This window comes from Phyllostomus discolor, chromosome 4 (assembly GCF_004126475.2).
Source record: "Phyllostomus discolor isolate MPI-MPIP mPhyDis1 chromosome 4, mPhyDis1.pri.v3, whole genome shotgun sequence".
In the NCBI taxonomy this organism is placed as follows: domain Eukaryota; kingdom Metazoa; phylum Chordata; class Mammalia; order Chiroptera; family Phyllostomidae; genus Phyllostomus; species Phyllostomus discolor.
Genome location: NC_040906.2, coordinates 209,758,608 through 209,786,445, shown reverse-complemented (window position 1 = coordinate 209,786,445; position 27,838 = coordinate 209,758,608). Strand labels below are relative to the sequence as shown.

General features: G+C 62.8%; 1 protein-coding gene across 2 annotated transcripts; it reads left to right on the top strand.

The window, feature by feature from the left end:
- The first annotated feature begins 24 nt into the window (after window positions 1-24).
- Window positions 25-27,838, top strand: PSMB1 (proteasome 20S subunit beta 1). Of its 2 annotated transcripts, none has more exons than XM_028504021.2 (7): window positions 25-194; window positions 4,540-4,647; window positions 6,332-6,413; window positions 8,238-8,367; window positions 9,528-9,634; window positions 10,443-10,647; window positions 27,827-27,838. In XM_028504021.2, exons 1-6 carry the CDS (start codon window positions 85-87, stop codon window positions 10,626-10,628), a joined length of 723 nt encoding a protein of 240 aa, XP_028359822.1. In that variant the 5' UTR covers window positions 25-84; the 3' UTR covers window positions 10,629-10,647; window positions 27,827-27,838. The 2 variants fall into 2 exon arrangements, with proteins under 2 accessions (XP_028359822.1, XP_035880894.1); XM_036025001.1 differs by lacking the exon at window positions 27,827-27,838 and adding an exon at window positions 27,084-27,094.

Here is a 27,838-nt window from a genome sequence, read left to right as displayed (position 1 = left end):
CAGCCCGGCAGCCGAACGTGGCGCAACTTCCGACTTCCGGTCGGGCCGCCATCTCGCCGTGAGACAGCAGGAGCAGAGTCGGCGATGTCGTCCTGTGCAGCCGTGTCTTGGGGCCCCAGCCGAAACCCGGTGATGGAGCCGCACAGCGCCGGCCCCGTGCAGCTGCGGTTCTCGCCTTACGCTTTCAACGGAGGGTGAGGCCCCGGCAACCGCTCCCCGTTCTGCCCCTGCCCACGCCCGCGGGGGTCGCGGCGGCCTCTGTCTCCGCGGGCGGCTCGGCCCGCCGCGGTCTTCGGCGGCGCCTTCCCGGCCGGTCGCTGGCGTCGCGGCGCGGACGGCCGGGCTTGCGGGGAGGCCGCGGTGGGCGCGGAAGCCCGGCCTCCGCTCCAGCCGCGGTGAGGGCAGGGTCCTGTGGGGAGTGAGAGCGGGGGTGGATCGGTCCACGTTGTTGGATGAGTAGTTGCGTGTGGAGCGAGAAGGGCTAATCAGACGATCGTTTTTGTTGTTTTAGATGGAAGGCAGGGTTAGCTGGCCCGACCTAAGTTCAGGGGGCAAAATACTCGGAAGGGGCCTTTTAGAATGTTGTTCTTGCATATTACCGTCAGGTTCTTTTTAGGAAAACGCCAGTTGTATCTTCAGTGTGACTTTCTCTTGACGTCCACTGAAGGGACTGGGGTGGTAATGGAGCAGGGGAAGCCCGCGCTCCTGCCGCCTGTTGCCTCGCAGGCCCGACAGGCAGAGACAGGGACTGCATCTCCGTGGGCTCTTTCTTCGGACAGCGGCGATCGGAGAGGATTTGGGGTTTGCGCCCTAACAGGCCGTCTGACATTCCATCACGAACCCACGCTTTTTATAAGAAGGAACGTGTGGATACGGGGTTGGAACTCGGGGAAAGAGTTAACCAGATAAGAAACAGTAGCATTCTCTCATCTGTGCCCTGGGCCATAGTCTTGAGCTGTGTCCTGGGCCCGGGGGCGTCTCCCCCGGGAGCACAGTGGCTGAGGCACCGTCTCAGTCACATGGAGTCCTCCCGGGGCACAAAGGGGGAGCTGCTTATGGTCTCCTGGAGCCAGCATGGGCCACACCTTCCATTCCAGGAACAGTAGCTTCGATATGCATTGATTACTGAGCTTATTAGCTATTACTTAAGTTAAACTTTTCTAGCATTTGAGTCCCCCATTAGTAGGAAGGTGACTTATTTATTGGGCTGGCCAAAAAGTCCGTTTCGTTTTTTACATATTTTTTTCATTTTCACTAATAACTTCATTGATTTGGATATTTTGAGTATGTCGGCTCCCTCCCGCTATTGGCTTCCAGTGGACAGAGGCCAGGGTGCTGCTGAACACCCTCCAGTGCATAAGACGGCCCCACAGCAAAGGGTTATTTGGCCAAGATGTCAGCAGTGCCAGTAAACTTCGCCAACCACTTCTGACACGTTCCATCAGTCACAGCGCCTTCTCCATACACTGCACAGATCTTTCTTTGTGTTTCAGTTACATTTTTACCTTTCTTGGATAATAAAGCAAAATACACCAAAAATGTTGCATGTTTCCTTCCATCTTCAATTTTTAAATGGATGCACAAAAATTCATCAATTTGGGGTTTTTTTTAATGTACATCAATACAATCTAACAAAATTGGTTCAGATGGAGTTAGACAACTAACCAGGACTAGAGCCATCGTCAGAAAAAACTTGACGGACTTTTGCCAACCCCCATAGGCGTCTGGGCAGCTGCGCCCTGGGGCAGTGGTTACATTTACCGACCAGACTGTGCTGGCAGCGTCCACGCCCGGGGGGAGCACGCGGTGGTGAACAGACTGGGTCGGTCCTTCAGCGTGAGGGTCCGAAACCCTGATGTTGGGGGTGTTGGGAGGAGAGTGGAAGGCGCGGTGTCGGCCTCTCAGCCTCTGCCGCCGAAGGGCAGACTGTCTGAATGCAGGTGCCCTGCTCTTCCTCAGCTCCTGGGGGCGGGGGGGGGGGGTCGTCTAGCTCTTGTGCCTGTTTTTCTCTTGGTAACAGTGGATGGAGAGCCTGGGGCTCCAGTCCCAGCCCTGGGGCGGAGTGGGGCCAAGACTGGAATCCTTAGCTCTCTGCCCCTGAGTGACACTTTCCCTTTCCCTTTCAGCACTTTCTGTGACAACTAATGACTAGTAAGCAGAGTCATTAGACCCATTTCATAAGGTCGGGGTGAAGTCTTTGTGCTGCTGCTGCTCACAGAGTGGGGTCCTCGGATCCATCCCTCACTTTTTAACCCCTTGTACTCCGGTTTAAGCAGTTACTGCCCTAAAAGTTAGTTGCTTAGGATTTTCTGATTATTAAATTAAGTTCCCTTTCCTCAGTTTTCTTTTTCCACAGTATTTGTTGCTGCTGACTCTTGGGCAACCTTTCCTTCGACTTCTATGTCTGTTAACACTGCAGCTCCTAAAACGTGATGGAGCCCTAGTCCTCAGCCCCGTGCTGGCCACACGCCCCGTTCCTGGACGGGAATCCCCAGCCCTGCTCCAGTTCCACCTCTCGGGAGACCCTCAGCTCCGGCCTCTTCGGTGGGACGTTTCTGCTGGGAGGTCCTGCTCTCCCCACACCGCAGGGCGTTAAAACAACCTGCAAGCTCACAGTCCCTCGGTCCCCCCTGTGCACTCCCTGTGATCAGGCATCAGGCCGCTCACCCATGTTGGAAGTCTGGGGCCTCATGAGTGGCTCCTCCAGCTTCCAGCACATTTTGGTAGTTATGAAAACTTATACACGTTGGGTATTTGTTGGTTTGATTTGCCCACTTTCCCTCTTCTCCCCACTGCCCTCCTGTCACTTCAGTTTTACTGGAAGTGTTTCTGTCCCGATTCCCAGGTTGTGTGGGTGTCGCAGTAACCTCCTTAAAACTCCACTTTGCAAAGGGAGCCTTTTTTGTTCTTGCTCCTATAGCCTTGGTGGTTTCTCACTGAAATGCTCAGGTCCTTAGTTTGGCACTTGGGTTTGTTTACAGCCAGGTCCCTGCCCATCACACACACCCTACGTCCCTGCACCTGCTCACACACGCAGGGACACCTCAGCGAGCTGCTGGAGGGTTCAGGTGAACTGTTACCCATCTCCTTCCATTGGCTGTCCGCATTACCTGGGATGCTGCTTGTCTAAGCCTCGGCTGTGTGCACGCCCCACCTCCCTGGAGACGGTGGCTGGGGTTTCCCAAGCACTTCTGTTCTCAGGCGCTGCCCTGGGCACTCCGTGTGAGTTATGTCAGCCAGCTCTCGAGGTCACTGTGTAACACAGATACTTGAACTGGGATAGTTTGTCCAAGCTCACAAAGCTCTGGGAGGGGCAAGGCCAGCTCTCAGAGAAGTGCAGAGCCCAGGTGCTCAGGGACAGCACGGTGCTGCCTCCCACACCTGTGACTGGAGCTTCTCTGAGGGACCAGCTGCGTTCCAGGCACCAGCCAGAGGACTTCGAGATGATTCGCTCTAAAGGTCCTACCTTCAAGGGCAGCTGCTGCATGGTCTCTGGTGTACGCATGAGGACACCGAGGCCCTGAGAAGCCGAGCATCTCAGATCTGCAAACGGGGAGAGCCGAACTGAGACTGTGCAGTCTGCTCTTGGAGTTCCTACGCGAGGCCTCTTCAGTAAACCGCTGTCATGAATCACACAGACACAGAGCAAAAACTGTGTTCTTTGCTCACTCGTTTTTCAGCAGGTGTTTGGGTGTCTGCTGAGTGCGACACATGCAGCACCCTAACCTCTTCTCTGAGCCGGGGCGGCAGGCGTGGCGCCTCTGTCTCCTGGCCCGTGGGCGGGGCCTGGCCTCTGGCTGTCACCTGAGATCAGTGCCTCGCACAAAGCAGGTGTTTAATTCCTTTTTAAGGTTTTATTTTTGCTTATTTTTTGAGAGAGGAGAAAGGGAGAGAAACAGTGATCGGTTGTCCCTTGCGCGCCCCCCACTGGGGACCTGGCCGCATCCCAGGCATTCGCTGACTGGACATCGAACCCGTGACTTTTTGGTTCGCAGGCCAGCTATCAATCCACTGAGCCACACCAGCCAGGCTGGTGTTTAATTTGTTGATAATAATGATAACTCAGTGGCTTTTCTGTTCCCTCCTGCTAGGGACCCTTTCTGTGATGTGGGATGTTGTTTTCAGGGAGCTCCTGACGTGTTCCCAGGCGGCATGTGGCCAGGAGGGCTCCTTTCCCTGATCGGCACACCTCGCGTCGCCGCGCCTTGCTGTGCTTGCAGACACCGCGCCTTCTCTTTCTACAAAGGGAACGTCTGTGGCAGCCCTGCATGGAGCAAGGCAGCGGGGGCTGGTTTCCCCACAGGCTCAAGCGATGGTTAGCGTTTTTTAGCAATAACATTTTTTAGTCAGCATGGATCTTTTTAAATAGATAGTGTATCGCACACTGACGATGGTGGAGTGTAAACATGACTTCTCTGCCCCTCGCTCGGGGGTATCTGCCTTGCTGCTGTGGTTGGGAGTGGACCCGAACTCTTCCACTGGTGCAGGTTTGTTCACCCTCCGGAAGAATTCATTAATTTTCTTTGTTTTTTTCCTCAGTACAATATTGGCAATCGCTGGAGAAGATTTTTCAATTGTTGCTTCTGATACTCGATTGAGTGAAGGCTTTTCCATCCACAGCCGGGACAGCCCTAAATGTTACAAATTGTAAGTAAATGTTTCTAATGATACATCTCCCCAGTGCCTTGTGATTCTTCAAGGATGTGAGATTTAACTTCTAAACAACCTATTTTCGTGAGTTTCTAGTTTGTCCGATTTGTAGCCTAGTTGGCATTTTTGTTAGGAAACAATTTTCTAAGTTAACGTTTCCTAATAATTGATGATGTTGTCTTCATGATATTTGCCATATTTGGGTACCAGCAGGTACCCAAACTTTTAGGTCACCAACTTTTGATAACCTAAATATTTTTTTCTCAACATTTTATCCTGAAAAATTTCAAATATACAACAAAAATAAAATTTGGTAATGAGCAACCTGTATACTACCACCAGGATCTTATTAGCACTTTACATGGTTACTCTGGCACATTTTTCTGTCCTTCTGTCCAGCGCTAACCCACTGTAATGGGCCCAGTTTCTCTGTGACCTGAAACGTTTGGCTACGTCCTCAGTGGTCGTCCCCGTGGCTCACGGTTTTAACGGGCTGGCCACATCTGTTTCCAGAACACAAAAGTGAAGTCCCGTGTGCAGAGAGAAAATAGCTGCTTGCACGAGTCAGCTCGGTGCGTTCCGCGGAGTGGCAGTGGTTCCACTGAACACTTCTGGGAACAGTTACAGCCATGATGAATCCATCCCCAGGCTGGCCGCAGAGCCTGTGAGCCCCGCACTGGCCCTGCCCCAGGGAAGGGCTGCTGAGGCCCGGCCTGGTGCGGCTGCGGGGAGTCGGCAGGGAAGGAGCTCTGTCCCCCCGCCCCCGGAGCCCTGGCGTGACAGTGACGTGCGCCTGGACTCTCACTGGGCTCTGCCAGGGCCCTTCTCCGAAGGGACACCAGCGGGTCCTCTCCCCCCGCCCTGGGAGGGCCGCTCTCCGCAGGCGGCAGCGGCGGCAGGCGGTGTGACAGCGTGGAGGCCGCAGAACCCTGTCCTGTTGAGACCTGCCTTTCTCAGTGACATGGAGGCCCTTTTCACGTGCTCACGGTGCCTTGTGTCCCATTGAATGGGACCTTCACCCCCTTTCACCTTCGAGGTTTCGGGGGGGCAGCGTCATGACTCCCGTCCGTGTGTGTCGGTCACAGTGCGCAGCCTTGGCTGATCTGGTGGGACCCCGACTGTGTGCCTGGCTGCCCCCGGAGGTTTCCTGAGAGAACTCTCAGGGTGTCTCCCAGCGTCCTGCACACGTATGAGCCGGGGCGGCCCCTCGGGCCCTTGTGGTGCTCAGGTCTCTCCCAGCTGGGGGCGCCAGTGCAGGCTGAGGCAGGCAGAGTCAGGCATTGGCCGTGGGGACTACAAACGTGGTTTCTTCATTTTCATTTTTAAACTTTTTTCTCTAGAGCAGATCTATTTTTTATGTAGTTAAGTACATGAACCTTTTCTGTGTGGACATTGGGTTGTAGCATATTTAAATCAGCCGCCCTCGGCTGTGGGTTATTGCTTTCTAAAGATCACCCTGGTTTTCCGTGCTCCACTCCCAGTCTCACCCTAGTCTCACCGTTTCTCTGAGTCCTCGGTTCTTCTGTGATTTATCGGGTGTTGGAAGCGAGGCATCAGATTACAGACCCCCGCCCCCCCCCTCAGTGACTGCCGGCCGTAGGAGTTTCACATCTAAAGTTGCCCGGCAGGTGTTCAGTTTTACCGTCTGACCGTCTCAGTTTCCTGAAATGTGCTCTTTCAGAACAGATAAAACAGTCATTGGATGCAGTGGTTTCCATGGAGATTGTCTTACCCTGACGAAGATTATCGAAGCAAGACTAAAGGTAGGTGCCTTTTACGTGTCTGTTGGAAGTTGGTGACTCACTTGACCCTTAAGCACACTCTGAGAAGCGCCAGGTGAGTCCAGGACGCAAACTGGCGAACCGGCGAGGTCTGAGTCCCCACTAGAAAGGGTTCTACGGGAAAGGGTTTCTTCCGAAGACTCTGTTCCCTGGGAGACAAAACCCACCGATTTCTCTCAAGAAGACGAGCTTCCGACAGGAGCCGGGTAGGGCCCTTGTCGGCGGGCGTGCACCCTCAGGACTCGGGCCAGCCGGGCACGGCCACGTCCCCCGTCACAGGCGTCGGCTGGCAGGGGGCAGGCGGGCCAGGGGAGACGGGAAGTGTTGGGAAGCACGGACTGAGCAGGAGGTCCTGACACCGGCACTGCCTGAGGCCCGTGGAGCTGGGGGCCTGCTCTCTGTGAACTAAGGCAGGTCTGGCTGGGATTGTGGCCCCTGATCAGTAGGCGAGTTTGCTTCTCGTGATTCCCAGAGTCGGCTGGGACCGTGTGGACTGCGTGAGGTGTTCGCAGTAACCAGAAAGGACACCCCGGCCCAGGAGGGGTAGGGTCCCAGCCTCCGTCGCTGGTGTGCAGCACGGCCTTGCGGGGCTCGCCGGGGCCGGTGGGGAAGCCTGCAGTCCCGGCACCGCGGCCCTCGGTCCTCCTGTGCCACCTCGTGGGCTGTGTGTCCTGGTCTCTGAGTGGTGGGTGAGCCCGTCCAGGACCTGGGGAAGAGCGGCAGCGACGGGGTGGGCAGCCTGCTGCTGCGGAGCAGGAGCACCTGGGGTGTCCCCGCCGGTCCTAGTCGCTGGGCCGGGGGGCGGGGGGGGCCTGGGCCTTGCTTGATGAACGTGTAGAAACAGTGTCATTCCCTGTTCGTCAGCTGTTAATACTTAAAAACTTCACTGACATGGAAAGCGCCAGTGACTGACATGTATTGACCCGTGTGTGTGTGGTTTCTGGTACGTGTTTTACAAATGGGACTCAGGACAGAAATGGACACGACAGGGAGAGTGTTCCGTTAAATCGAACCAGAACCACTCAGTTTGGCTCAGCGCCCCGTCCTTCCGGAAGGGACTGGGTCCCCTTTCCTGTCTACCGCTCCTGGGGGCCCCTGGTCTGTTCGGCGGGTCGGGGTCCCGAGGGAGGCGTCAGCGCGGGGCCGGGAACCGCTGGTGGGGGACGGGTGCCCTCTGCTGTGGGAGCGCCCGGGGGCAGGGCCACCGCCCTGACCCGCAGCCCAGTGCAGCGCGGGGCCGGGGCCCCACTGTGCGCTCACCCGCTCTGCGAGGAGAGGCCCTGTCCTGGTCGGGCCGGCTCGGGCCAGCAGACTCCGTGAGGGCCCGGCAGGAAACGTGTTTCGCTGTGCAGGCGGCTGGGTCTCGGTGGCGATCACTCGGCTCTGCCGTCGCCGAGGCAAGGGGGATGAGGGTGCTGGGTGGGGGGGGGCGGCCCGGCCGCACTTGGCGTAGAGATGCAGCTGGTGGGCCGGCTGGTGGCCGGCTCAGCGCCTCTACCCCGTGAGCGTGCGCCCGCACCTGGCCCGGGCCCGTGTCCAGAGGGCAGGGCGGCGTGGAAACGGTCTGTGAGCCAGACACGGGGGGGGCGGGCGTAGCACCGCCCCCCCCCCCCCCCCACACGCGCGTCACAGGCCCCAGAGTGACGGGGCTGCAAGTGCTGCTGTGTCTCAGTGAAGTCACGGGCGTGGTCACGGAGGAGACAGGCCCCCCTGTCCCCAGCGCGTGCGTGCCCTCCTCCCGGGCCGCCCGCCACTCCGGCCCGCAGCGCACCGGGCCCTCACGCGTGTCTCTGTTGGAAACCGCAGATGTACAAGCACTCCAACAACAAGGCCATGACCACGGGGGCCATCGCCGCGATGCTGTCCACGATCCTCTACTCGCGGCGCTTCTTCCCCTACTACGTCTACAACATCATCGGGGGCCTGGACGAGGAAGGTGGGTGCTCCGCGGGGAGGGGCGTGTCCGCGGGGAGGTCCGAGCCCTGGAGACCGGCCCGCCCAGCTTACCCTTCCTGACCAGGAGAGGGGCGAGGGCGCTGGTGTTGGGGGGGGGGGGGGGGGTCATGGGGCAGCCCTTGCGGTGGCCGCCAGGCACTGGGAGCTCCGACGCCAGCAGTAACCGTTCTGATCGCACAAAACAAACCTGGCCTGGGGGGAGCTCAGCCTGATCGCCACGGCCCATCAGCACACCTCCCTGACGTCCAGGAGTCCCAAACAGCGACACCTCGGAAGGGTTGCGTGTGTCTCCACCAGCGTCTTTGGGACGTTCTTGAAACTCCCCGACTTTCTGGCCGAGTCAGAGCAGAGACACTCCCCTCCTGCTGCTGCTCCGTGTGCCGACCAGTGCTCCTCCTGGTCTGGCTTGCGTTGGCTCAGTTGCTTCCGAGACCAGAGGCGGCCCCCCGGGACAGACCCGCCCGCCCGCCCTTGTGGTGGCAGCGGAGAGGAGGGATCTCCACAGTGTCTGGGTGAGGACGTTGGGACAGGAGTCTGACCTCATGGGGACAGCTCTGGACAGCAGGAGGCCAGGCTCCCCCAGTGTCCCCACCCCAGGCCGGCGTCCCCTCTGCTGTCCCCTCGAGGCTGCTCTCCGCACACTCGGGCTCCGGGAGCTCTGGTCTCGAGTTGTGCCTGCTGCAGCCCGCGTGTGTGCAGTGTCTCTGGGGGCTGTCAGCCTCCGGGGAGACCCGAGAGGGGGTGTCAGGGGAGGAGTCAGCCGGTCGAGGTCAAGTCACTCCCGACCTGGGTCACTGCATTCAGCCACCGAGGGGCTGGTCTAACCCAGCACAGCATGTCTGGTGCTTTTTTGACTTAAACTAGGTCTGACTTGAATGTCAGATCAGTACATTCCGGTTTCGGGCACACTGGTGACGGCCACTGTTGAACCTCAGCGGGGCAGGTGAGGGCCCAGTGCGTGCCGAGCGGCGGGGAGGCTGGGGCGCCTGAGCCCAGCCACAGTGCTGCTCCCCGCGGGCCGGCCGAGCTCCAGCCCAGCCGATGGCGCATGCGGTGTCGCACGGCGGCTGGATTTGTTCTCGCCGTGATGTGGGATCAGGGTTGGGGTGCAACCTCACGGGCGCTGTCTCCCCCTTTCAGGGAAGGGGGCTGTGTACAGCTTCGACCCGGTGGGGTCCTACCAGAGGGACTCCTTCAAGGCCGGAGGGTCGGCGAGCGCCATGCTGCAGCCCCTGCTCGACAACCAGGTGAGGACCCCGCCCTGGGGTGCAGGTGTCCCAGCCACTCTCTCGGGTCCCCTCCATCAGCTGGGTGGGGGCGGGCACCAGGCAGGCGTCTCGTGCATCCAGCTGGGCACTGTCTGCCGAGGGGCCCACTCAGACCTCCCGGGCTCCGTCAGCCTCGCTGCGCCTGTGCCGCCAGGGCCGCGGGTCTTGGGCTGGCCGCGGGTCTCCGCTGTCTCGCTCCCTTCGCCCGAGTTCTGTGACCTTTCTCCCGACACCATGTCTGTGTTGCCCCCTCTGTGGTCCAGCCCCCCAGCACTTCGTAACTTGCCCCTGCCCGTCTCTGCGGGCCCCGACTGACCTGCGCGGCGTCTGGCGGGGTGTTGCGTTGCTGTCCTCAAGTCTGCCCCAGTCACCCTTCTGGCCTCTCGGAAGTGGGTCACAGCAGGCCCTGCGGGGGTCGTGGCACGCCCGTCCCCGCTCCTGTCGGCCCTCACGCCCCATCCTGGGAGCACACGCGGTGCCTGTCCCGTCTCCACACCCTGACCTGCCCCAGTCTCGCCCCTTCACGGGTCTCCTTCAGCCTGACCTCAGTGCCCTTCCTTCTGGCGGGTTTGGTCACGGCCCCCGGGGTTCCCTGGCCCCTCCTCCTCCTCCGCCTCGGCACACCCTGCAGCGGTGCCCACCCGCCCGCCTCTGCCTCCCCGTGACGGCGTGTGCTTCCCGGGAGCCAGGGCTCTGGCTCTCAGGCCCCTGGGGGCGCGGGGGCTCGGCCCGCCCACCTGCTGTCACTGGACGCCTCACCCGCGTCTCCTGCCCTCCCCCCCCCCAGGTGGGCTTCAAGAACATGCAGAATGTGGAGCACGTCCCGCTGACCTTGGACAGGGCCATGCGGCTCGTGAAGGACGTCTTCATCTCTGCCGCCGAGAGGGACGTGTACACGGGGGACACGCTCAGGATCTGCATCGTGACCAAGGGCGGCATCCGGGAGGAGAGCGTCCCCCTGAGGAGGGACTGAGGCCCTCGGGAGCGGCCCCGTGCCCCCGGGAGCGGCGGGCCTTCTCAGCAGGACGGAGCCGGGGAGTCGCGCTTCTCTTTCCTTTCGCTTTCCTCCTCCTTCCCCCGCTTTTCCGTCTTTCAGACCCTTCTGCGTTTTTAAGAATGAAAGACCCAACAGCCCGTGTCAATTTTTCCTGAAGAAACTGAAGTGGAGAAGCTGACGTTTCTGTCCGTGCAGGTGGCCTGTCTCCGAAGAGGGTGTTCGCACCACCCGACGGAACCTTTAGTCCGTCTTGGTTGTATTAAGACGTTGTTAAATGGACACAAATAAAGTACCTTAAGATTCATCCTGCCTGGTGTGGCTCCGTGGGTTGTGCTGTCCTGCAAACCAAAAGGTCACTGGTTCGATTCCTGGTCAGGGCACATGTGTGGGTTGTGGGCCAGGTCCCTACTCGGGGCGTGCGAGAGGCAACTGACCGATCTTTCCCTCTCTCCCTCCCTTTCCCTCCCTAAAAATAAATAAATAATTTGTTAAAGTAAATACTTTAACAAATGTAGCAGCTGCTTTGGAGACACATCTTCAAATCACTGAAATAGAAGAAAATGCAAACCAGCCCTTCAAATGGGGTCTTTTGCCAGAAATCTGAGATAATTGTCCCAAGCAGTTTAGAAATGCTAAAGTTGAGACCCAAATATTTTGACAGAGCTAAGGTGGTTTTTTAGACGTATTACACATGTTAACTGTACTACATGTGGTGTCGGACTGGTTTTCTTGGTGTCGAGCAAGTCAAATCATGTAACCTAGGGATTAGGGTTTGCTTTGTGGCCTAACAGATGTTACTGTTGATCTCATTAAGAACCAGTTAAGATTGCCCTGGCTGGTGTGGCTCAGTGGATTGAGCACTGGCCTTCGGACCAAAGGGTCGCTGGTTCAATTCCCATCCAGGCACGTGCCTGGGTTGTGGGCCAGATCCCCAGAAGGGGGTGTGCAAGAAGCAACCACACGCTGATGGTTCCCTTTCTCCTTCCCTTTCCCTCTAAAGAAAAAGAATTAAAACCGTTCAAACCCCTAGTGGGTGTCTGTTTTGAAGTTTGTTCTGCAAACACCTGTTGGGTCCTTAGTCACAGACACTCCACTCAGTAGCGAGGCCTCCCCCACGTTGCTCTGTCAGGGTCATGGGGACCCCCTAGACCGTCCGTGTTCAGCGTGCCCGTGCTCTCCGGGGCCACGGGGCTGACGGCGCAGACACGTCTGTGCTGAGGAACCGCCCGGATCGTGAGCCGCCATCTGCACGCCGGAGACCAGGGGGCTGGAGGCGGAGGCTCCAGGTGGAGCGTGGAGGCTGTGAACTGGGACGGCTGCCGTGTGGGGCCCTGTGTCCTGGGACCAGGGGACCGCTGTCCCTGCCCAGGTGCCCCCCCCACTTGGGTTCCCCCCGGCCCCCACAGGCTGGGCAAGGCCCTCCCCAGTCTGCCGCCGACCGACCGAATGCTCACCTGCAAACCCTCACAGACACCCAGGATGACACTGAGGAGGGCCGCCCCTGTGGTCCTGTCCAGCTGACACACAATTAACGGTTGCAGCTGTGTAAATGAAGAGTCTTTTCTTTTTCAAAGGCTTTCTCGGACTGGGGATTCAGTTTTCCACTCTTTGGAGTGATACAAGTTTCTGTGTATCTGGAATTTTCTATGAGGTCCTCCCCTCTCAAGATTCCCAGGGAAGTTCTCCATACTGGGGTGATGCCTTTCCCCAGGTCCAGCTGTCTGTTCTCGCACCTGGTTTTCCCCCAGGCCTCGAACCCTGTCTCACCTGAAGGCCTGTGTCTGGGGGAGGCTGGCCGGCGGTCCTGCTGCTGCCGACTCTGGCTCCGGTCACTCAGGCAGCTTCTCTAGGTGACCCGGCCCCAACTCCTCACCTGGAGAAGGCAGCTCTGCAGCCCCGGGACAGATGCCAGGGACACGCCGCCAGCCAGCCCTGGGTGCGGGTGGGGCAGCCGCAGCCCCGTCCAGAGCCCGCTCCTGCCTCCTGCACAGGACGGGACCGGGGCGCTGCTGGGCCTCTGCCCTCAGCCGAGGCAGTCAGCTCCCTGGGCCTGCCGATCGGGCTGCCCCGGGCGGCGCTGGCCCTGCCCCTGCCCCCGCCCCGGGCCTGTGACCTGCAGCTGCCGGTCTGATTTGCAAGCAGAGAAATTGTCCCATGAGACAGACTTTGCGAGCCTGGCGTCCTGGGGGGCTGTTCTGTCTGCCGACGGCCCCCGGGGTCAGGATCATGCAGAGCCCTTGTCGCAGTCGAGCTCCGGGCCCGTCCCAGACGTACCTGCCGCGTCGAGGGGCCGGGACATGGAGACCTGCAGTCCGACCCATCAGATGCTCCGAGCGAGGCCCAGCCGGACGCTCTCTCAGCTCCTCTGCAGAGTCTCAGCCAGGAACGGGCCTGGGAGGCCCGTAAGGGACTAATTGCAGGGCTTGACTGTGCACAGTCGAGAGGAGCTGGTTACAGGGTCTCTGTGGGCCACACGGAGCCCGATGCTGGGCAGGGAGGGCGTGGGCGTGGGAGCTGGGGCCGTGTGTGTGGCTGTGCCGGCCTCCGCACCCCCAGACCTCCAGCTCTGGGGAGGCTCACCTGCCTCTAGGGGGAGAGAGGCTGCAGGGCCTGCAGGGCCGGAGACACAGCCCTGCGGCGGCCCCCGCCTCCCCTGCCAGCCGCAGTCCCCGCTGAGGCATGGGAAGGTGCTCCCAGGGCAGGTGGCTGCTGTGTCCTTGGACCAGTCGGGCTGTTGGGGCAGCTGGAAGGCCAGGGCCACAGGGGAGCCGCAGCGTCACCCTCGGGCGGAGCTGCCTGGGCGTCTGCCACCGGGACAGGCCGGCAGGGATGCTCGGTCGGCACCTTGGGGTGAGGTTTCTGGGACGGGGGCTCCCCACGGCCTGTGCAGGTGCACTGTGAATGTCGTGACCGGACACGCCCCACAAGGACAGAGGACCTGACCTCCTGGCCACAATCCCCGTCTCCGTCCCGAAGTGCTTCTCAGGCACCTACCCGTGGCCTTCACCCTGGTCTTCGTGGCTCCTGGGAGCTCCTCATCTTGGAAAGTATCTCTCTGCCAGGGAGAGGCCTGCATTCAGAACGGCATGTGGTGAGTGGACAGGTGCCCGCGGTGCTGAGCTGGCTTGGGCAGGCGACCCAGCGCCCCACCTCGCCACAGCGCCCTGCGGCAGCCCCGCATTCTACACCGCCTCTTCCCCCTGACCCCCTGGGAGCCGCCGGGGAGCGCCCTGCGGAGGCCGTGCTGTTGGAGGGGTTGGCTGGGTCCCGGGAGAGGGACAGACCCCTCCACCAGGCAGGTCTGCACGCCGCTGTCCCGGAGGCCACCAGGTGGCGGTGGCGGGCCGCCCTGTGTGGCCGAGCGGCGAAGACCGGGGTCTATGGAAGCCCGTCGCAGGCCGAGGTCTCCGGGGCCTTGTCGCCCTTGCCCGGCTGCCCTAGTGCCCGGAGCCTAACCTGGGAGGCGGGACGGCTGGCTGACCGGCACGCCAGGTCTCAGCTCGAGCTGACGGCCCGGTGGAAAGGGCAGGAGACAAACCCAGCAAAATCGGTCGCCAACCCAACTGCAGGTGGAAAGTGGACAGTCGGTAGGTAATGATTTTTGCCGAGGTCCCGGGCGTGTGAGGGGAGGGCAGGGAGAGGAAGAGAGAAGGGGGGCAGGAGGGGCTGCTCATGGCTCCAAAAATCACAGCAGAACTTGCCTGAAAACAGGGAACCACGCGGGTTGGGCCGCTGGCAGAGCTGAGTTTGAGACTCAGGATTCCACGGGCCTCTCTCTCACTGTTCGGTTTCCTGCGCCCTGCAAGGCCTGTAGTTTGTTGTGCTTGGGTAAATTCCTTTCAAACAAACCTTGGTGTTCCCATCATCTAAGGACCCGGGTGGACAGTTTCGTGTGGGCGCCAGTAGGGGGAGCCAACACGGAGTCGTGAGGCCCCGTCCCGAGGGACGGACCTCTGCGTCCCAGCAAGGGGGCCGCCCCGGCCCAACCGCGTGCACCCCAAGGAGCAGCAGCCACGGGCTGGCTCCCTGCACGAAGCTGGACGGACCCCTTCGGTCTGAGGGGACTCGGTCTGGACCGCTCCTGCCGGCCCCCGCGAGGGGCCAGTGGGCTTCCTTGCGGGTCAGAGGCCGTTCTGCCTTCCTTCTCTGCACAGACGGAAAGTCAGGTGGGTCCGAGGCAGACCCGCTCCAGCTGGACACGAAAGGAAACGCTGCAGGGATGGTGGCCGCGTTTTTGAGCCGAGGGCTGAAATGCGCTACGATATTCAGTCTGACCAAATATTTGAATTCCAGGCTCCCTGAAACATTAACATCTGTAATAGACCGGAACCCCCTTTATTTTTAAATATTTACTTGTAACGGTTCCAAAAGCTGTAGGTTGTCTTTCCTTTTGCAAACGTCTCGCCTCTCCCGGGCTGGCACTCTTGTCCGCTCTCAGAGCTGGCTGCGGGGCCAGCGAGCGGGCCGGTGGCGGGCACGGTGCTGCTGCTTTTCTCCGTCTCGGAGGCTCAGCACCCTCGTCTCCAGGCCTCCGGGGGCTCGCCAGAGCCCTGGGAAGTCATCCTGGAGGTCGGCCCTGTTCTTCCCGGGACCTGGGTGTGCCGGAGCCTTCCCTCGCTCAGGGAATCCCTCCCCATGCTTCAGGGCCCGGCATCCCCCAGCGGTGCGTTCACTGCGCAAGCTCTCAGACGGAGCCTCTCCAGAGGCTGTCTGCAGCCACGGGCAGCGAGGGCACCCTGAGCAGCGGGTGTGGGGCGAGAGGAAGGCACAGGGGCGATGACAAGGGGACCCGGGCAGGAGCCCGTGTGATTCCTGAGGTTCCCCTGTGGCCCCGAAGAACAGGAGCCAGCATCGCTGCCGCGTTGTGAGAGGAGGGTGCTTCTGAGAGAGCAGAAGTTGCTCAACACCGTTCATCCAGAGGAGAAGTAACGACAGTCACTCAGGTGCCTGTTGTGCTCAGTGAAGAGTCTGTTTTTCTAAAAATTTCTATTTATTTATTTATTTTTAGACAGAGGGGAAGGGAGGGAGAAAGGGGGAGGGAGACATCCATGTGTGGTTGCCTCTCATGCGCCCCCTGCTGGGGACCTGGCCTGCAACCCAGGCATGTGCCCTGACTGGGAATCGAACTGGCGACCCTTAGGTTCACAGGCTGGTGCTCAAACCGCTGAGCCACAGACCAGCCTGGTCTGTTCTTTCAGTATGAGTTTTCCAGCCCCCACTGGGGCCACACTGGGGCACAGCTGTGAATGGGGAGCATGCCCCGCTCTCCTGAGGAACACGGACCCGCCAGCCAGCCGACACTGGGGGTCGCGGCGGGAACCCTGCGTGTGAGGGAGCAGAGCGGGCAGGCGTCTGCTCCAGGGAGAAGGTTGTGGAGAAGGTGGCGCACGAGCCGAGACCTGACGACCAGGAAACGCCAGGCGCCTCCCTGCCGGCCCCGGGCTGCACAGAGCAGAGCAGAACACGGCCTTCGCCTTCGAGAGGCTCGGCTGCCTGCGGGGAGGGGCCGCGGGGCGGCACCGTCGCAGGGGAGCGGCGCGAGGCGGCACCGCGCCGCAGGGTCTCCTTGGAAACAAGCCAGCGACGGGGGTTCTTGTGTCGTGCCCCAGAGAGAGGCTGAAACGCTGATGCTACTACAATCATTTGCTGAAGTTTTAAATTCTTGTTTTGCCGTGTTCGTGGCTCCCGCTGATGTGTGCGGGGGACGTGTCGGGACGAGTGCCTTAGCGGGAGCCATCGCCGGCGGGGCCTGGGGCGCCCGAGAGCGGGGGGTGGCCTGTCCCGAGAGCGGCGTTGTGGGCTCGGTTCCTCCGGGGTGCGCACAGCCGGGCGGCGGTTCAGCAGCAGGTGGCACACGGCCTGGGACTCCGTGTGGCCTGTGACGTCCCGTGGAGTGTGAACGTCAGGGCCGAATGTGGGATGGGAGCAGCAGAAGCCAGCGCGGCCCGGGTGCGCGGTGGCAGAATGGGCGGCGCTGCTCACGGGACACCACGTGCTTTCTCGGGTAACAGGCTCTGCAGACTGTCTGGTGCGCTCACCGGGCGGGCGGGGGCGGGGGCTTGCCTGCAGGCCAGCCCCTGTGTGCGACATTGTTCCTTAGGCTCGATTTTGGTCAACACCCTTATTTGTACACTGTTTCTATCTGTTATACATGTAATTGACATATATCTTATTATTTATCCCCCTTCCTAGGGAAACAGTAACAAATTGCTACCAGTCTCGCCGTCACTGCTGCTGTCCTCTTTCTCATTTCTGTGCTGCGGCTATTTTGGGACCGTGCCTGGGTGACAGCTGTGGGCCGCATTTAACCTGCCAGCTGGGGTGTCGCACAGGTGCCCTGCCCGGCCCGCTCTGCGGGCGGCTCTGCCGGCACAAATGGCCGCAGGGTCAGTGTGGCTGCTCCCTCTCCTGGGAGGCTCAGGTGGCCCACAGTCCCTTTTAGAAACTTTCCACAGGGCTGACACCTCACCCCTGAGGCTCGGGCTGCCGGCCGGCGCCCAGGGGCCTGGCCTCAGAGAGCCTGGGACCTGAGCTCCCGCGACAGCCGCGAGCCAGCGGTCTGCCGGAGCCTCTGCACACTGACTCGTGTCTCTGTCCGTGCCTCAGCGGGCCACCCCGGGACGGTGCCGTGGGGCGGGGCTCTCTGTCACTGTCCCCTTCAGCTGGCACACACGAGGAACCACATGGCAGCCAAGTCACGTCCGTTTCCGGGTGACACGAGACATCTTGCCTTTAGGGGTGGAGCACGTCTCAACAACTTGTCCAGACAAGGAAGGCGAGCTCATCACGCTTCTCTGTGACTCTGTTCCCAGCTGAGCTTCTGCCAGACAAGCAGCCACCACAGTGCGGCTGGGGGCCTGGCCGGGTCCCCTGGTCTCCTCCCTGCATGCGACCGGGGGTCGGGGACCAGGAGGCAAAGTCGAGGAGGCTCTGGTGCCAGGGGGACCCGGTGTGACCGAGGGGTGTGAAGGAGCCCGGGCCCTGAGCACGGGGCCGGGTGGGCGGAGCCCCGGACAGTGTTCTGGGAACTCGGGCGTTCCAGTGGAACGAGGCCCAAGGACCAAGGAGACCCCACTCCTCCCTGTCCCCTGGGGGCCTCTCCAGGCCCCTGCGGTCATCCCTGCCCTTGCCGGCGCGGTGGGCAGGGCTCACCTCTCTCCAGGGGGCCCCCCAGCCCCCACCTGCCTGGAAACCCTCCCTCATCCTGCACATCCCTCGAATTCTGGCCCAGACCTGCTCGGCCCCCATCCCCTGCCCCCCACACACACCCCACCGCCGCCTCCCCCTCCCCCCCAGGGTCCTCTCTGCTTTCCCACAGGCCCCTGCAGAGAGGGATTCTCCACTCGCGTCAGCCTCCACCTGTGACCCCAGCGGGCGGGGCCTGGCTGGGCATCCCTGCGACCACTTTGCTCCACAAACGCTTGTTTCAGCATCACGTTGGTGGTTGCCTGAGTGAAACTTGGCCTGGCAGCTGTCCCTGTCTTTGATTTTAGGGGAACTCACTGTTCCCAAATGCAGCTTTGCAGGGGAAACGTTTCCAGCATGGGCTGGGGCAGTGGGGGCAGGAGCGGTGTGGCGGAGCCGGAACCAGACCGCTGAGCCGGCCCCTCGGGCGGCCCCAGCGGGCGCTCGGGTGGCAGATGAGGCGCGTGCTTCCCAGCTCAGCGGGCACAGCTGCCGCAGGGGTTGGGACCCGGGGCTCTGCAGCTGCCCAGGCTCCCACCGCCTCCCCCGCCACGGGCTTCCCCCCGCCCGCCTGGCCCACCGGCCCAGCCGGCCGCCGACCCTTGGACGCTCCCTGAGGTCCCTCCGGGCCGCTGCGCTGCGAACAGCCCTGAGACTTGGGGCCCACCCCTCTGCCCTCCTGCCGCCGTGCCGCCGTGGGTTTCGGGCAGAGACCATCCAAAGACACAGAACGCGGAGGAGGGCTGGGTGGGAAGGGCGTGGAGAGAAACGAGGGCACGGCTTTGTGAACGGCCGGCGGCCTCGGCGGCCTCGGCGGCCTCGGAGCGGAGCCCGGGCCCCCGAGCCAGGGCTCGCTGCTCCCGCTCTGTGCGCCGGTGTCTGCGCGACGCCTGACGAGGTCACGGGCACGACGTCGTGTCTCTGATGCGGCGCCCGGGTGAGACTCAGAGCTGTTTTGGAGCCCTGGCCGGCGTGGCTCAGTGGACTGAGCGCGGGCTGCGAACCAAAGTGTCGCAGGTTCGATTCCCAGTCAGGGTACATGCCTGGGTTGCAGGTCACGGCCCCCAGCAACCACACGTTGATGTTTCTCTCTCTCTTGCTCCCTCCCTTCCCTAAGAATAAATAAAGAAAATCTTAAAAAACAAAGGAAGAACTGTTTCGGATTGTCCAGACACGGTGGCCACGCGGAGAACGCGGGTCCCCTCACGGTTTCCCGACCGACGACGCAGGGTCGCTGCCGCCCGTCGGCAGCGAGTCAGAACGGCAGGTCTGGGCTGCCCGGCTTCCGCGGGGACGCCAAAGCCTGCAGAGCCAGCCGCGCACACACGGAAAACAGACGAAAGATGTGAAAAATGTTGACAGCGGGGGGATTGCTTTTTTCCTTTTTGCTAATCTGTGCTGGTTTCTACACTCGGAAATTAACAACAGCAGATGCAGGTCACTGTGCACAGAGGCCTGGGGCGGGAGGAAGGTTCCAGAAACGCTGGCGTGATTCCGGGTGCTCCTGGACCTGCAGCAAGGCCGCGAACTCTCGTTTTCTCGCGCCTTTTCCTTCTGGGCTCCCCCTCGTCCTGCTTCTCGGGCGCTCTCTGTGCACAGCCCGGCGCACCGGCCGGTGCCTCCCTCCCCTCCCCCCGCCCCCCGGGTCCCCTCCCGGGGCTCCGACCACCTGCCCTCTGTGCCCGCCTGCACGCACCTGGGACACCCGCTTGCAGAAGTGCACCGGACCCTGTGCAGCCTCCACGCAGGCCCTGCGTCAGCCCCTGTTCTCATTCTTACACGCAGGGAGGAGTCGGGAGAGGATCCTCGCTTTGGGGAGGAAAGACGAGGAGCAGAAACGGTGTTGGCGGTTGCTGCTGCCCTCCGGGGAGGCCGCACCCCAGTCCCGCCCCGCTCGGGGCTGACTTGTCGCCCTGCCTGCTCCGTGGGCACCAGCCCGGGCCTTGGGGGCGGCCGGTGGGTGTTTCTCGGGTCGGGGGGCACTCACTTTGGGGAACCTGCGGGGAAACCCGCCTTGTTTCACGGGAGGAGCCCCCCCCGTCCCTCGGCCTTCCTCCAGGGCAGAGCGGGGACCCCTGTGCCCCCAGCAGATCCCAGTCGGAGCTCATCTCTGCAGAGTGGACAGGTGGGCAGTGTGGGACGCCGAGTCCAGCCATCGTCCACTTTTTTACCCGCCCCCAGCCCCCACCACTTAAGCTGTTGCCCCAGATTCCAATGGAAACACTGTTTTAAGCTGGTGTTCAGTAGCCTGGCGTTGGGACTGGAGTCATGAAACTCCAACCCTGGGTTCCGGTCCCTCGCCTGCCGTGAAACCAGCTCCCCAAGCCCAGGGCTTCTCCGGCGCCGCTCACCACCCCCGGGGCCGGGGGAGGGGTCCACGTGCTCATCACGCCCTGTGCCGAGAAGACCTGCTTCCGTGGAAACCGTGGAAACCACTCTCACCTCTCCAGGCCCCGACCGGGAGCAGCCGGAGGACGACTTACTGGGACCCTGTTCTCCTCCCTGTCTACGCTCCTCCTGGGCCCCACGCCTGCCGTCTCCTCCCAGCCGGCGGTCGGTCGCCTGGCCCGTGAGCCTCGGCCACCACAGAGCCGCGGCCACCCGCAGGACACGCGAATCTGAGGGCGCACTTCCCTCCTCACCGTTTTCATCACTCTCTGGACACACAGTCCCACACACAGTCACACAGAGTGAACCCTTTCGGGTGCACCTCCTGCACTGCAGTCCCGACTGGAGCTGTCGCTGCCCCGCCTGTCCTGGGCCCCACCCTCGGGCCCGCCCTCGGCCGCCCCTCGTCCACGCGCCGGACCTTTAGTTCTGCTTCTCCCGGGACGTCCTGGGGGCCGAGTCACATAGCGCGGCCTGGGAGGGCTCAGCCTGCTCTTCCAGCGGAGACGACGGCACTGCACGAGCAGCGGCGGGGGCGGGGGGGCAGAGACAGCGGCGCATCCCCCCCCAACAGCCCTGCGGCCTCTCCGTGTCTCCGTCCCACAGCCTTCGCATCCTGCGCCCTCCTCTCCCTCTCGTCGGAGCTGCGCCAAGGTCAGGCTTCCCAGGACAACTCGGGGACTCCGGCCGAGACGGGGGCGTGGGCCCACACACTGTGCCTCCTCGCACAGCCGCAGGGAGGGCAGCCACCACTTCAGACACGGAAACCACCAGGACGGCCAGAACACAGAGCCGTGTGGGAGTCTGAGACCAGGAGTTAAACAAACACTCACCGGACCGACGGGAGGGGCGGGGCCGGGCGGCCGGGTGGAGAGCACTCACAGCCAGGCACCGGACTGTGGGACTGTGGAGCAGGCGGCCCCACGTCCACGCGCAGACAGACCGGGAGGAACGACGGGGCTCGAGGCAGACCCGCACCCCAGGGCCCCGGGGCCCCACTGCCCCAGGGCGGGGAAACAGAGCCTCAGGCCTCGACTGGAAACACCTGTGGGGGTGGAGGCGCCGGCGGGAGACACTCCCAGCCTCACGGCAGAGTCTGTTGGAGAGGCCCACGGGGTCCCAGAACCCACACAAACCACCCACGTGGGAACCAGCACCAGAAGGGCCCAGTTTGCTGGTGGGCAGCGGGGGAGGTGACCGAAAGCCAGCCGAGAGCCGAGCAGGTGGCACTGTTCCCTCTCAGACCCGCCCCCCGCACGCAGCGTCACAAGGAAGGGACGGGGGTTGCCCCGCCCTGGCGCATACCCAAGGCTCCGCCCCCTCACTACTTCACAGGAGAACCGAGAAAAAAAAATGGCCCAAATGAAAGAACAGATCAAAGCTCCAATAAAAATCCAACTAAGTCATGAAGAGATAGCCAACCTATCAGATGCAGAGTTCAAAACACTGGTGACCAGGATGCTCACAGAAATGGTTGAGTATGGTCGAAAATTAGAGGAAAAAAAGGAAGGCTACAAAAAGTGAAATGAAGGAAAATGCACAGGGAACCAACAGTGACGGGAAGGAAACTGGGACTCAATTCAGTGGTTTGGAACAGAAGGAAGAAAGAAACATCCAACCAGAACAGAATGAAGAAACAAGAATTCAAAACAATGAGGAGAAGCTTAGGAACCTCTGGGACAACTTGAAACATTCCAACATCAAAATCCTAGGGGTGCCAGAAGGAGAAGAACAAGGGCAAGAAATTGAAAACTTATTTGGAAACATAATGGAGGAGAACTTCCCCAATCTGGCAAAGGAAATAGACTTCCAGGAAGTCCAGGAAGCTCAGAGAGTCCCAAAGAGGTTGGACCCAAGGAAACACACACCAACACACATCATAATTATATTAACCAAGATGAAAAATAAGGAGAAAATCTTAAAAGCAGCCAGACAAAAGAAGACAGCTAACTACCAAGGAGTGCCCATCAGACTGTCAGCTGATTTCTCAAAAGAGACCTTGCAGGCAAGAAGGGGCTGGGCAGAAGTATTCCAAGTCATGAAAGGCAAGGACCTACAGCCAAGACAACTCTATCCAGCAAAGCCATCATTTAGAATGGAAGAGCAGGCAAAGTGCTTCTCAGATAAGGTCAAGTTAAAGGAGCTCATCATCACCAAGCCCTTATTATATGAAATGTTAAAGAGATTTATCTAAGAAAAAGAAGTTAAAAAATTATGAACAGTAAAATGACAACAAACTCACAGCTGTTAACAACCAAACATAAAAAAACGAACAAATGAAAAAACAGTTAACAACTAGAAGAGGAGCAGAATCACAGAAACAGAGATCACAGGGAGGGTTATCAGTGGGAGGGGGAGGGGGGCCCTGGGGGAAAGGTGCAGGGAATAAGCAGCATGGATGGTGGGTACAAAACAGACAGGGGGAGGGCGAGAACAGTGTGGGACATGGAGGCACTAGAGGACTTACATGCACGACCCGTGGCCATGAACTAAATGGGGGAGATGCAGGAGGGGTGCAGGGCAGAGGGGAATGGGGGGGAAACGGGACAACCGTAATAGCATAACCAATAAAGTATATTTAAAAATAAATTATAAAAATAAAAAAGAACAGAACGAAACAAGACCACGCTGTGTGGTGTGGATGGAGCCGTGTGGAACGTGACCCTTCGGGGTCGGCTCTCTCTCTCAGCGCAGCCCTTGGGGGGGGGGGCGCCTCCCGGGCGTGTGCTCGGCACATGCCGTGGGCCCGGCCCCCGCGGCAGCACGGCGAACGCCGCGCTCCCTCCTCCTTCCCGCCCTCACTTCAGGTGAGCAGCCGAGGACCGGTGTCGGCCAACCGCCGCAGCCCCACTCGGTGGAGGCTCCCTGGCAGGGTGACCGTGGCCAGCCGGCCTGCCCTCCTGACCGCCCTCTGTCCACAGTGTGGGCCCCACGTCCTGCCGGGGCGGACAGCGGGGGGTGTGCGGACAGGCCGTGCGGTCACCGTGGCGAGCGTGTCTGAACGCGGTGACCCGCAGAATCGTGACCTGCAGGGCTGCTGGGTGACAGCACCGGGAGTCCCGAGTCTCGTGCCGCGGCTGGGCTGGCGGCGCCGTGCGGCTGGGCCACGTGCCAGCTGTGGGGCTGCGGGCTGATGACCGAGCTGCGTTGGGACTGGTCACCCGGGGACACTGGTGACCGCCACGCTCCCATCCCCGGGGCTGCCTCGGAGCTCCGCCCTCCCAGACCCACCACAGTGCCCCCACCTCCCGCCTGCCTGACTCCGGGTCTCAGGACAGGCGGGTGGGGGGCTGGCGTCTCACCCACCGCACGGGTGCGTCCTTCGGGGTCGCAGGTCTCACGTGCAGGCGGAGCGGTCCATGGGAGTTCTGACCCTCCACTCTGAGCACCCTGGAGGCTCGGGCCTCAGGGCAGTGTGGGGCTGCCCAGGCTCCCGGGGGCACGCCCTAAGGTCAGGCACCTGAGGGTCGGGGAGCCCGGGACTGGAGTGACAACGACCTGTCCCTTTGTTCCTCCCCGTGGCCCTCTGTCTGCCTGACAGACGACCAGCCCGGCACCCCGCACCCCTGGGTCTGCTCGCCGATCTGCTGCCCTTGTCACGGGGTCTCGGGGCCCAGCCCTCAGGCCTCCCCTGCACGCCCCTCCCTTTCCCCGTGCACCCCAAACAGGGAGCTGTGGCCGGAAGACAGCGGGGGTGCCCCTGCCCCCCACTCTGTCCAGGGGTGGGGAGGCCCTCTGAGGGTTGTTCAGCTCCCCCCTCAGGGCCAGGCAGCTGTCCGGCGACCCGCGTCCCCACAGGTGTGACCCCAGTGGAGCGTGGGCGTTTGGAGCCCCCCCCCCCCCCCCCGCGCCCCCGTGCAAGGACGCAGCGTAACTTCCGAGGCAGGGAGGGTGTGCATGGCCGCGTTCCTGCTGCTGACGGGTGTGCGGGGCTCCGCGGCGAGGCCCCTCGCCTGCTCCAGATGGAAAACCGTGGAGGAGGAAGCACTCAGACCGCGGGGCCCCTCTGTTCGATGCGTTTCCACGGCGTCCGCACCCCGGCCTCCGGCACACAGGGCGGCGTCTCCTCGGGCTGACTCGCCGGCTCGCCGGGAGGAGACTGGTTTCTGGAGACCCCAGGCTGGCAGGTACCTGGGGCCCCGGCCGGCCCCGCGGGGCGAGGCCAGGGAAGAGAGCGGAACGCCGGGACGTGGCTCGGGCTGACCTCTCACCTGAGCGCTGCAGCGGGGGCGAGGGAGGGGGGGCTCAGAGAGGGGTGCAGCGGGGGTGGGGGGGGTGGCACCCCGCAGCGCCCGGGCACAGCGCCTCGCGCCTGCACGGGCTCCGCGGGCCTCTGGCTCGGCTTCCGCTGCCGGCTGCTCAGCCCTTCCCGTCAGCCTCGCGTTCCAGCTCCCGCCGGGAAGCTGGCCGTCCCCTTCGTCCCCATCAGCCCCCTGGGCCTCCCGCCTCCCGGGCCAAGGCCTCAGCCAAAGGCAGTCTGCCCTTGACCACGAGTGGCTTCCGAGGGCCGTGGGCACTGCAGGGATGCGCTGCGTCTTCTGGTCGTCTGGGCCACTGCGGGGGAGGGGTGGCCAGGGCCAGGGCCTGTCCCTCGCTGCCCCGTCACCTCAACAGAGACGGAGATGGAGACCGGGAGACAGAGGGGCAGAGAGAGGCCCACCACGGGGGGAGGCGGGGGGGGGGGGAGGCAGAGGCCCCGGAGGGAGGAGTGTTCGCCGGAGGGAACACCCCGTCAGCCCGGAGGGGTCACCGGCCCCTGGGGTGCAAGCCCCGCGTCGGCGGACCAGGCACGGGCTCGGGGAGAGTCCGAAGCGCGTCTGGTTTGCTCGGCTTGTCTGGCTCCAAACCTCCGAAGCTCCTCACCCCTGAAACAGCCGTGAGCACATGCAAACGGCAGAGGGCGAGCCTGCGGAGCCCCCCCGGCTGGCGCCTCGGCAGAGGTCAGCGCAGAGGTCAGTGCACTGAGGACGGAGGACAGAGGCCGGGCCCGCGCAGCAGCCCGAGGAAGGGGCTGCAGGTCCAGGGTCACGGAGGAGTGGGAAGTCGGCGGCAAACCGCAGGGGCCTGGAGGCGAGAGAGCGCCCTCTGCAGGGAGGGGCCGGCAGCCTGGCGGTGGGGGCTGCCCCGCCCAATGCCGCAGCACCCGCGGGGCGGGGCGGGGCGCCTTCCGCGCTCCACGTCTGTGAGGGCGGGAGCGGAGCGGGAGTCGGGCCCGGGAGGCACCAGCCTGGGTGTGACCTCTGTGACCCGGAGCCGCAGGCGACCTGAGCTGGGGAGGGCGCACCGCAGACCCAGTGAGCAGCCGCAGCCGGCGGCAGGACCATGGGGCCCCGCTCAGGGCCAAGTGCGGCTGCGGGGCGTGTGGGGCCAGTGCCGCAGCTTCCCGCCCCGTCCCGGCTCTGCTCGGAGGCGCTCCGTGTGTGTGACGACGGGTCTGGGGCCTGGGAGGAGGGCGGGAGGGAAGTGAACTCAAGGGAGGCCTCCGGCCTCAGGCCAACGGGTGGGCCCCCTGCTCCACCGCTGTCCCGCCCCCCCACCTCCCAGGGAGGCCCAGGTCTCTTTCAAGAGGGGCACCAAGGACCAGAGGGGGGACGCAGCCGGTCCGAGGCCACTCCTGCTCCAGCCGGGGTCCCTCTGCGAAGGGCTGGCGTGATGAGGGGTGAGGGCCGGGCAGCAGCCAGAGGTCAGAGCCCAGGACCCTCACCTCAGCCCTGCTCTCCCGGCTGCCGGGCTGGGACCTGCCTCCCTGAGCCGCTGCCGGCGTCTGGGGCTGACCTGTCAGATGGCGGCTCCGGTGCTGGGCGGGCAGCGGGCGACCCTCTGGGGCCGGCCGACCAACACCCGCCTCCCTGGGAGGACTGGGCACGCCACTCACACTCGGCGGTGCTGGCCTTCCCGTGGGGGGGAGGGGGCGTGTGCGAAGGAAGGGGACAGGCAGCCCCCTGCCCGGGCGCGGAGCACGGTCCTCCCCAGACGAGGGAGGGAACAGAACAGGGGACTTTCTAACCTGCACGGGCCACCTGCTTGAATCTGGCTCGCTGGGCTCGGGGACCAAAGGCTCAGCCGCCTGACAGCTGCTGGGGAGGGTCGCTGGGGGGGGGGGGGAGGAGGAGGGGCCGTGTCGGTGGGAGGGACAGCTGTGTCTTGGTCGAGGCCCACTCCCCCTGGTGGCACCTCTGCTGACGGAATCGGCCCAGGGCCCGGGGCGGCCGCCCCACGCCGTTAACCCTTCCCTTCACACGCTGCAGGAGCAGCTCGCCAACACCTGCTGTGAGCGCCCGATGTCTCTTCCGGGACGGCTCGGTGTGTCCTGGGCCGGGGCGGGGGCTGCAGGACATGCCGGCCCCTAAGTCCGGCCCCGGCTCACTCCGCAGTGGGGCCCTCTGCACCAGGCGCCCCGTCCCCGCTCACGGCAGACGCAGCGGAAAGCTCTGTCGACCCCCAGGACGCCCTGATGAGCCGGGGTGGGCGGCGCGGGAAGCAGCCCGGAGTCCGGCCGTGGCCCCACGGGCAGGGGCCAGCGTCCTGTGGACGCTCGTCTCACGCCGGCGAACTCCGGACAGAAAAGCGTCCGCTCCAGGAAGGTTTCTGTCCACAGACCCTCCCTGTGCCAGCACACACGCCAGCCACTCCCCAGACAGCTCCTGGGGGCAGCCGGCCGGCTGCTCCTGGAGGGCGTCTTCACAGGCAGGGCTGGAGCCATGCTGCCCGGCCTGGACCCGGCGAGGGGCAGAGGCGGGCGTCTCGAGGGGCCAAGACCCAGACTCGCAGCCGTCCCTGCAACACGCTGCCTGAGGGTGGCAGGAGGCAGCAGACTCCGTCCGAGTGGGTTCAGGGGGGTCGCCGTCCCCGACAGAGGCCGCCCCGCCCCGCTCACGCCGTGTCCAGCGTCTGAGCCCGCCTGTGCGTGGCCCCCGGACCCACCCTGCCGGAGCCCAGGCGGCCCCTCCTTGCATTTAGACCGGAGCCCTCAGGGACACGCCAGGGCACAGTGTGGTTGCTGCAGCTGAAACACAGCCAGCGGGGCAGGAGGAGTTCGGGGAAAGGGTTGTGCACAGAGGCCCTTGTTTGTGTGCCTGGGGAGCCTCCTTCCCCAGATTCCCCCCTGCCCCCGCCCCCCCCCCATGTCTCCAGTTCTGGCTCCTTCTGGCTGCAGCCCCCGGAGCCCCCAGAGCAGCAGCCCCCGCTCCTGGGCCCGGCTGGGGGCCCCTCCAGAGGAGGGGTCCTGGGCAGCACGGACCCGCTGGGATGCAAGTTCCGCAAACCTCTGGAGTGCGGGGCGGGGCCGCCCTGGAGGAGGCTGGGGCCGCCGTCTGGAAGTTCACACTCAGCCACCTTCACAGGTGGCCTCCCTGCACCCAGTGGCCGACACCTGGGGCCGTGAGTTCCTGTCCCGGGGGGCAGGGGTGGGTTTCGGGCTGGGGGAGGGCCCCGGGCGCTTTGATCTCGGCCTCTCTCAGGGGCGTTTGTGGCTGAGGGGGGGAGAAGGTGAGAACCTCCCTTTCTCAGCCAAGTGTTGATGGCTCCGCTTATTGCTCGGCTCAGGGGGCAGATGGGCCAGCCTGCAGGGCACCTGTGAGCGGGACAGATGGCCTCTGGAGACTGCCGCCCGC

Bases quoted from the DNA above. Each gene is read 5' to 3' on its own strand.
- PSMB1 (XM_028504021.2), top strand. From the start codon at position 85: ATGTCGTCCTGTGCAGCCGTGTCTTGGGGCCCCAGCCGAAACCCGGTG. The intron at 4,648-6,331 runs GTAAGTAAATGT...GTGCTCTTTCAG, and splicing joins AGCCCTAAATGTTACAAATT to AACAGATAAAACAGTCATTG. The intron at 8,368-9,527 runs GTGGGTGCTCCG...TCCCCCTTTCAG, and splicing joins CGGGGGCCTGGACGAGGAAG to GGAAGGGGGCTGTGTACAGC.